Raw genomic sequence first — 10,356 nt, forward strand, 5'->3', positions numbered from 1 at the left:
AACCAGAAAAGTAGGAAAAAGTGTATGAAGTGTGGAGATCGTAACACCAAGTTCTTCCAGGCGGCGGTTAAGGAAAACAGAACCAGAAATAGAATTGAAAAACTGGTTGATTCAGTTGGTTGTGATCAGTTCTCAGAAGGAGGAAAAGGTGAAGTGGCAACGTCGTACTTTCATCATCTTTTTAAGTCTTCTAATCCTACCAGCTTTGATATGTGGTTCGAGGGTATTCACCCTAGAGTCTCCCCTCAGATGAATCTGAGACTTACTGAGATCATTTCTCCTGAAGAAATTAAGGATGCATTTTTCTCTATTGATCCTTCGAGTGCACCAGGAGCGGATGGGATGTCAGCTCTCTTCTTCCAACACTATTGGAGTATTGTGGGAGCTCAAGTGATCGCAGAGGTTCATAACTTTTTCACCATTGGGTATATGCCCCAAGAATGGAACTACACCCATTTGTGCCTCATCCCAAAAATCCCTCACCCTTCTAATATGCCAAATTTAAGACCAATAAGCCTTTGCTCTGTCTTATATAAGGTGGTCTCAAAGGTTCTAGTGGGGAAGTTGAAACCTATTTTGCCCAACATTGTCTCAGATACTCAATCTGCCTTTGTGACCGATCGGCTGATCACTGACAACATCATGATAGCTCATGAAATGATCCATGCTTTGTTTACCAAGGATCCTTTTGCTTTGGGGTATATGGCGGTTAAGTCAGACATGTCCAAGGCCTATGACAGGGTTGAATGGAGTTACCTGCGCTCTCTTTTGCTTGCTCTAGGGTTCCATCAGATTTGGGTTTCTTGGATAATGAAGTGTGTCTCCTCAGTCACTTACTCAGTGCTAATCAATGGCAAGGCTCACGGTTTGATCATCCCGGAGAGAGGCTTGCGTCAGGGAGACCCCCTATCGCCTTTCCTCTTTGTACTCTACACTGAGGGACTTACCCATCTTCTTAACAAAGCCAACAAGAAAATAAAATCTCCGGTTTTCAGTTCTTTGAGTGTGGTCCAATCATTCACCATCTTCTCTTTGCTGACGTCAGCTTGTTTCTGTGCAAAGCGTCGTTAGAGGAAGCGGAGAGTCTACAAAGGATTATGGTGGCCTATGGGAGTGCTACTGGTCAATTTATAAATGCTTCAAAGTCCTAATTAACCTTTGGTAAAAAGGTTCCCGAGTTTTTGAAAGCAGACATTCAGAATTGTTTGGAAATTTTGAATCAAGGTGGATCGGGCTCCTATCTGGGTTTACCAGAGTGTTTTAGTGGCTCCAAGATAGAGATGCTGGGTTACATCAATGATAGGGTCAAGAATAAACTTTCCGGTTGGTATTCTAGGACTCTTTCCCAAGGGGGGAAAAAGATAATGTTAAAAACAGTAGCTTTGGCGATGCCAGTCTTTGCAATGGCTTGTTTAAAATTACCAAAAAGGACTTGTGCAGCTTTGTCAAGCGCGATGGCGGATTTTTGGTGGAACTCTGCTGAAAATATGAGGAAAATACATTGGAAAAGTTGGGAAATGTTATGTTTGCCCAAACATCTAGGGGGAATGGGTTTTCGAGACATAGCTTCCTTCAATCAAGCTCTGTTGGCCAAGCAAGCATGGATAATTATTCAAGAACCAGAGTGTCTTTTCGCTAGACTCATGAAGAGAAGATACTTCCCAGGAAATCAATTTCAGGATTCGGGTTTGGGCACTAGACCATCCATTGGATGGAGAAGCATTCTTCATGGCAGAGATTTGTTAAGCAGAGGCATCATCAAAAGAGTGGGAAATGGAGCAAGTATCAGTGTTTGGTGTGATCGTTGGTTGGATGATGGTGATATGAGAGCGCCCTGGATCAAAAACCCTATCATTGACATAAATTTGAAAGTCAGTGCGATTATAAATTTTGAAAGAAGAGATTGGAATATTGTTAAGCTCCAAGAGCTCTTTCTCCAGCAGATGTGATCAAGATCAAGGAGAACAGACCTATGGTAGCAATCGAAGATTTCTTGGCATGGAAACTGAACAAGAGGGGGAACTACTCAGTGAAGTCTGGTTATTGGCTAGCCAATCAAATCGCCAAACATGATCTTATTAGAGAAGCCTCAGCTTTACCTTTGATCAATTGCCTCAAAGCTCAAGTTTGGAAGGTACAGACAGAACCAAAGATCAAGGTCTTCTTATGGAAATTACTAAGTGGTGCTTTGCCTGTTGGTGATCTTCTTGCTTCAAGAGGGATCAGAATTGATGGAAGATGCCAGGTATGTGGAGGGCGAGGTGAATCGATCTATCATGTCCTATTCTCATGTCCTCTCTCGAGACAAGTATGGGCTTTGTCTAACTATCCTTCTCCCAGCTTTGGAATGGAGAATGAATCGGTGTTTCCCATTTGCACCACTTTCTTTCCAACAAAGACAATCCTCTTTGGCCGAGGGAGATAAGGAGGAGTTTTCCGTGGATCCTCTGGCGTAATTGGAAGAATATGAACTCCTTGATCTTTGAAGGTAAAAGTTTCTCGCCCTTGGACACGATGGAAAAAATAAAGGAGGATGTTGAGGTGTGGTTCTCAGCTCAGGTTGTGGAAAATGTTCTCTCAGACGAGAATTCCTAGCCTTTGATTGATCTTAGGGATGAAGTTCCGGTTTCGAGTGAGAAAACCTAGTGTCCTCCACCTGCGGATTGGTTAAAATGTAACATAGGTTTGTCTTGGTCCAAAAGGAATGAATTAGCAGGAGCCTCGTGGGTGTTAAGAGATGTGTTAGGAAGGGTGATTTTCCATAGCCGTAGGGCTTTTTCTGGTATGAAATCAAGACAAGAGGCAAATCAGATTAGTGTTTTGTGGGCTGTGGAAAGCAAGATTTTACATAATCTGGGAAAAATTATCTTCGCAGTAGAGTACAGTGTCCTTGTAGCGGCTGTGAACAGACAAAAAGCATGGCCGTCCTTCAGGTTTCAATCTTCCCAGTTATTAGAAGTGTTGATTGGAGTAGAAGACTGAAAGTTTTTTTGTTGAAACAGGTTCTTCGATCAGAGGAGCTCATCTCATTGCCAGAAGCGTAACGAAGGATAACAAGGTCAATTATTATGTGGAAGCTGGTTATCCGTCCTGGTTAGTAGGTCTATTCTGCGATGAGAGGGTTCCATCCTCTGTGTGAACTGTTATTCTTTTGTCTAAGAAGCTCGTCATAAGTTTCTTTTCTGTGTAAAGACCACAGTTGTTTCCGTTGGGATGAATTGGGTTGACTAACTCTTAGTCTTTAGTAGTTGTACAGTTCATGACATTCCTCAAGTCACTTTGTAACCCAAGTTATATATTCTGATCTAAAAGCAGTTGCCAAAAAAAAAGAGGTAGAGCAACTAACCCAAAAAATCATTTCTCTTACTCGTGTCATCTTAGTTCATGCGGCTCGAAATAATGTAGCTTTTTGTAATTTTCTTTGATTAAGAAAATATAGAAAGGATCTCGTACATTTTAGATAATATTACGAGAACCATAATTTGTTTTTATTAGGATATTTCAGGTATTTTCAAAATATCCAGTGTGTCCTTGTTTTATGTTACCGGAAAAAACGTAATTACAAAAATATCATTGCCACGTCAGAAGTCGCTGACGTGTATTAATAACTCAGCCGTAATACGTTAAAGAGGTAATGACGGCTGAGTTATGGTATGTTGCGGCTGATTTATGAAAAAAATATTTGAGTAAGAGCAGACTACTGACTTAGAGCATAACTCAGCCAAGAGTTACGGCAGAGTTACTGAAATCTGGCTGAGTTAATCTAAACTCAGCCATCCTTACGGCTGAGTTTTCACCCGACGGTTGAGTTGTCAAAATCTTGGCTGAGTTTTCACTATGACACGGCTGAATTAAATTTTTCCGGCTGGCTGAGTTATGAACAGCGGCTGACTTATGAGATGTCGTTAGGGCTGAGTTATAATTAAGCACTATAATTCAGCCATCATAAGCTGACTTATCGGACAACTCGGCCATTTTACGACTGACTTAGTAGCAAAAAATTAATTACTAGAATATCGTTTAGCTACCGCTGATTTATCAAACGATACATCTGAGTTACAATTTTTCAGTTGAGTTATGACATTAAGCGGCTGAATTTGGCTGCCATTTTTTTTGCTTTTTAATTACTATAATGTTATTCATGTTGCAACTGAGTTATAATTTGTTTGATGACTGATTTAATTAGGCTGATTTACATGATCGTTTGGTGGCTGACTTGCCACTTCGGACGCATCATCCATGTCATCATCTTCTCCGGAAATAGGAAACGTCGTTCCTTCGACTCTTGTTTTTCAACTGGTTAAAAAGCAAATATTTACATGGTTTTTACCTTCTTCTTCACATTGTTTTTTTCCTTGTTATTCACTTCTTAATTACACTCATCTTCTTAATTACATTCACTTAGACACCAACTCAACGAGAGTTCTAACCGACACATCTTCCCCAACATCTTCCTCTTCACTAGCTTACTGAAACAAATACACAAACCATCGTAAACAAGCTAACGAAAAGTTACATAAATTTTTAAACTCACTATATACCATATCATTTACCTTTATTCTTTTTTTCTTTTGTGCAGCTCCTTCACCAGTTTCACCACCCTGACCATTGATCACTTCCACCTTCTGGACTTTCCGCTTCTTTGCGGGAGGAGAATCAGACTCAACAGCTGCTTTACCATTTAGCTTTTTCTTCTTATCACTCCCCTTAACATCCCAAAAACCTTTAACAAACTTATCCTCATCTATGTCTTAGATCAGGTGATCAAATGCTGGGTCGTCTTCTTGATCTGGCCACGTATGAAATAGCTCGCTTACATCATCCTTCATAACCATTTTACTCACACGCAGCTGTAACATAAGAGATTATGAAACCCATCAGTAAGTTTTAACTCAGCCATCACAAACCATAACTCAGCCTTACGGAAACAATAACTCAGCCATCATAAACCATAACTCAGCCTTTACTAAATAATAACTCAGCCATTACTAAACAATCACTCAACCACTAATAAACCATACCCCAGCCATCATTTAAACGATAACTCAGCCAGTAACTATCATAACACAACCAAAAGCTTTCATCACCAAGCGCTTTGATCTCTTCAGCAATTACCGATTCCATCGTTGAACGTGTACGGTTTCCACCTCAACGGTATGTCACCATTTTCAGCTGATGCATTCCCAAATCGCTCTCCAAAGCATTTGACTGAATCATTTGCCCAAGCCTGTAACACGAGTGTAAAACCACTAAGAGTGTACAACTTTCCCGTAGGCCTCAACATCTTTATAGAATCAATAAGAGCTTCAAATGCTGACCGACCCCACAAATAAGTCTTCATAGCTTCATCATCAAAAACTCTTTTCGCACATTCAAATGGTATTATAGAGTTATGATGCAAGGCATAATGTCCAACGGCTTGAAGAAACAACAGCCCCAACCATTTACGCTGGTTAGGCAATAATCCCCGACACACTTTTAATCCTTCCCTGAGTTCATCTAATTTTGGACCTTCCCCATCAAGCACATTCAAAAGTCTGAAGAACGCTTTGTAGTCAGCTGCAGGTTCAATTTTTTCTGTAGGCATTGGGTCTATGTTTAACCCTGTGATATGAGCAAATTCATTCAAGCCAAACCTGATAGGTTTACCACCGACGAGAAACCAAATCTCCTTCTTATGTATTCTTAACTGGTTATATAGTAGGGAATGTACAATCTTACCAGACCACACGAATTCACTATCAACTAGCTTAGCAATTATTCTAATAGGTACATCCTTCGTTTTCTCCCACGCATCATGTCCTATTGATTCCCTAATTTCAGGGAAATCTGTCATCTTGAAATTATTATTAATGTTTTTACCATCTAGAGTAGACTTTCCTTCTGGGTAAAGTCTTGGGGGGTAATCTCTTCTTTGTTCTTCAGAAATAACCTTAACCATCTGATAAATATAATTTAGCAGTAAAGCATAAAATAAATCAGTCATAACATATGACAAACTCAGCCACAAAGCTTATATTAACTCAGCCACAAATACATAACTCAGCCGTAAAGCATAAACTAACTCAGCCGTCAATACATAACTCAGTCGTAAAGCATAAGATTACTCAGCCCCAAAAACATAACTCAACCGTAAAGCATAAAATAACCCAGCCCCAAATACATAACTCAGTCAAAACATAAAACAAACTCAGCCAAAACATCAAACAAACTCAGCCATCGAATCGAATAGATTTAACAAATCAGCCATCATATGTAAATCAACGACAGCGACAGTTAGTCGTAAAATATCGATAAAAACCATCAATCAGTCGCAAAACTCAAAAATAAAGATTCGACACATACCGGAACTCAAAAACAAGGACGAGGGAGGCTTAGACAGAAATGAACAAGACAACGACGACGAAGAGAGAGAGAGAGCGAGAGAGGATATCGAGCAAGGACGGCGAGACATGACGGCGTGAGAGTAGAGAAAGACAGAATATCGCCGGCGGAATTAGGGTTCGCTGACGAGAGAGAGAGAGGATATCGAGCAAGGATGGCGAGAGAGTAGAGAAAGACTGAATACGCTGCCGGAATTAGGATTCGCCGACGAGAGAGAGAGAGAGAGAGAGAGAGAGAGAGAGAGAGAGAGAGAGAGAGAGAGAGAGAGAGAGAGAGAGAGAGAGAGAGAGAGAGAGAGTTTTTTTGCGGTTTGTGAACAGTGAAAACTGTTCAGTTTCCTTCTCTTTTGATAACAAACAGAAACTGTCGATTCTGAAAAAAAAAATTGCCTAGTGACGTGGATTATGTGTGATGAGGTGTATTTTAATTTACTGATGTATATATTTTTTTTTCTAATCAAAATCGTAAAAATAAACTGAATGGATAATTGTAATTGCACCTAAAACACTAAAAATGTAAGTAATTTTTAGAAAATGTATACGTATAAGAAATAAACCAACTTTTGGATAACATCGGAATAATTCTTTCAATATATAATAAACTTTACGGGCTTTTTTTTGTTAAAGAACTTTACGCATAATGAACTTTACGGGCTCTTTTTTTGTTAAAGAACTTTACGCATAGTTGTATACTCCACTACAACGAAGAACTAATCATGTATAGTGGAATATTAATTAAACTGTATCCAAAGATTACACAAGCTTGATAAAATATGACCATCAATTTTAGTTACCAGTCAGTGGTCATTGATGACAATCATTAACTTTGATGTTTTAAAGGAAAGAACAAATAAAACAGACGATATATATCGATAAACAACATTTTTGGAAAACCAAAGGTACAAGACATCGTTAACTAGGGTTGTAGTTTTTTTTCCACTATAATCTCAATTTTGGTTGACACTTGATACTGTTATTTTTTCCACGATTTAAATTTATTTTTTCAAAAAGTATTTACAAAGTCTTTGAACAAGTTCAAACTTATCTATTACAGAAACTGAAGTTGAGTTGATTACCAAAAGAGAAGAAAACAAAAATGATTTAAGTTGTAATTGATGGTTTGCTGATGAGCATAATTAATGGCTAAACCATCAGCTACTTCGTTGCCAGTACAAGAAACATGAACGAAAAAATCCCTAGGAACTAATCTTCCCATAGTTGAATGTCACCAATCAAGTGTTCCTTCGAGGTTAACCTTGACAAGTTGACAGTGTACAAGATCAAAACTAGTGCTTGGTTTTTACATTCACCCCAGAGTCCATGCATTATTATCCATCAATTCTTGTTTTAATTAGTTTTGAACTACCAGAAAACATTGAACAACTACTGTTCAGAAGTTCTGTTATAAGAAACAGCTATCCCTGATTTCGGTTCGAGATTACTGGTTATAAAATATAGTGTAATGATGATTCCATAACAGATTGTAATCAAATATATTACTTCTAAGTTCTAACTACATCTCTGTAATTTTTTGCATGCATCCGGATCTGTGAAAATTCATTTTCTTCGTAGTGGTAAAATTTTAACATATTTATTATATATAAAAAAGATAAGAGATAAAACGAAGTCAATTAAAATAAAACCTAGAAGACGATACTAGCTAGTAATTACAAATTACGTACTAGAGATATACTACTAAGTACTAATTAATACCATAACTGCAAGCGAACCATAGTTGCGAAACATAGTAGAACGAAAGAGAGAGGGTACGTAGTTAAGAGCTTTAATCCGGTGCGAAGCCGGGGGTACGAGCTAGTTCAGACGAAGCTCAAGAGAAGCGCAAGGACCTCTACCATGACAATCACGACCGTCCAGTTGGCCATACTTCCAGCTGGCACCATTTATGTGATCTTCACCATGCATAGGGAAGAGAGGAAGCGTACGTCGATGTTCCAGATAAGCATCGCCACCACATTCTTCTTCTTCCTGATGACCGTCTAGACCAAACGGAGGTTTTGGTCTATCGAAGAAGTTGTAAGGTGCTGATGAGTAATGATGATTATGATCCATGTTTGCCGTCCATCCTCCACCTACGTTGTTGTAATTCATAGAACAGTCTTGTTCCTTCACCCAAAAAAATTTAGTTCCATTAAATTCATATATGTAGGATATATATTATTTGAAATAAATGACTTATTGTTTGGTACGTACCATAGATCCATAGACATGGCTACTTGAGTAGCCATTAGAAGCATTAACAGCACCACATTCAGTACCTGAGTTTGCATGATTTAAATTCCCTTCAAACAATTATACGTATCAGTGAGCATATAAATTTTGATTCCACACCATACAATATATACAGAGAAAATGAAGAAAGAGACATAAAATTAGTGATTTTTCTATACTGACCCAAATCCCTAAATTCGTTACAAATCACAAATAAAATTAAAATCACGTGAGTCTAGTTTCCATTACACAACAAAGAAACCGTTCTTTAGATGCAAATCTGGTTTGCCCCAATCAAGATCCATAACTTCACTTATACGTCATTACATATACATATATCCATCAAAATCATATGTACATAAAATCTTCTTGGGTTTGGTTATTTTTACTAATTCATATAACTAGTTCATAGTAATATATATTTAATTGACATAGTTAATTAAAAAAATATCATCTGAATAGCATTTTTAAAATCTTCTTAACAAATTTTAACATTTTATATACATACATATATCCATCAAAGTCATACATGTAGATCTTGTTAGTTTTTTTTTTTTTTTTTTGCTAGGTTATGTAATAGGTAGTGGTGTAAATGTTTCATAATTAGTAATACGCTTTGATGAATAAAAGTATCTTAAGAAATTCATAAAATAAAAGCATATATAAGAAATTTAGTCACCGTTATTGAAGCTGGGATATGACTTGTTCTGATGATAGAGATGATGCTCTTGGTTAAGTTTAACGTTGACGGAGTTCGCAGGTCTCTGCATGGGAACGCCATGATGATGGTGAAGTAGAGGGAGATGTTGATGATAATGATCATTAGCCATCATAACCGAGTTGGGAGATGAAGACGGTGTGGTCATGGTTGTGCCGTTGAATCTCTTCTTCTGACGCTCACGAGCCTTGTGGTTCTGGAACCAGTAAAATACGTTCTTGCCCTCGATCTTTCCGAACTGTCTCAGCCTAGCAGTGATCTTCTGGATCTGATCTGCTGTTGGTGACCGGATTCCACTATTGTAGTAAAGTTCTTTGAGCATTTTGATCTGCTCCGTCGTTGGTGTCCACCTCGTGCTGGTTTGGCGACAAGTGTAACCACCAGAACCGGACTTGTTGTTGTTGCCGCTTTCTTGGTCGGCTTGATGGTGATGATGCTGATGCTGCGGTGGCTCCATGTGTTTTGATTCTGACTTTTGTTCACAAATTAAGGAGATAAGATAAAGATACTAGAGAGGAAGAAGAGAATGATATTGAGAAAGAGAGAAGCTTTACTTAGCAAGAAAACAACTTGGTGAAGAGATTTTAGGTTTTGTGTGAGAGAGAAGATATATATAGAGAGAGTAAGGTGTTGAGTTATCCTACTATATTAATTGAGAAGTACAAAAATAAAATTAACCTTTAAAAGTGTAAAAATTTACATTCAAATGCCATTAAAAATATTTAAGAAAAAGATAAAATCATTAAGAGTAATAAAGATAATTAATATTTAATTAATCATTTAATTATCTATTTAAACAGATAAATCCCACCATCATCAAATTCTATTATGTTTACCGCGGGTTCTATTCTGTTTCACACAATTATCAAATCATACACACGAATATTTATAAAAAAAAACATAGCTACAAAAATGTTAGCCTTCCCATTACCTAAAGATTTGAAGCCTTTTAAGAATTAATGGCGTATTCGCGTCAAGATTCTGAAGAAAAATAGTTATCATTGTCCAATGAACTATACATGACAG

At 37.8% G+C, this 10,356-nt stretch overlaps 1 protein-coding gene across 2 annotated transcripts; it reads right to left on the reverse strand.

The window, feature by feature from the left end:
• Window positions 1-7,933: 7,933 nt before the first annotated feature.
• LOC104747625 (protein WUSCHEL) lies at window positions 7,934-9,916 on the reverse strand. 2 transcript variants are annotated; one of them, XM_087489327.1, is made up of 3 exons: window positions 9,292-9,916; window positions 8,595-8,659; window positions 7,934-8,507 (listed from the first exon to the last, which is right to left on the reverse strand). In XM_087489327.1, exons 1-3 carry the CDS (start codon window positions 9,785-9,787, stop codon window positions 8,196-8,198), a joined length of 873 nt encoding a protein of 290 aa, XP_087345453.1. In that variant the 5' UTR covers window positions 9,788-9,916; the 3' UTR covers window positions 7,934-8,195. The 2 variants fall into 2 exon arrangements, with proteins under 2 accessions (XP_087345453.1, XP_010467591.1); XM_010469289.2 differs by having other exon boundaries at window positions 8,595-8,683.
• Window positions 9,917-10,356: the final 440 nt, after the last annotated feature.

The sequence above is a fragment of the Camelina sativa genome, chromosome 15, assembly GCF_030686135.1.
Source record: "Camelina sativa cultivar CO46 ecotype springtype chromosome 15, ASM3068613v1".
Lineage (NCBI taxonomy): Eukaryota > Viridiplantae > Streptophyta > Magnoliopsida > Brassicales > Brassicaceae > Camelina > Camelina sativa.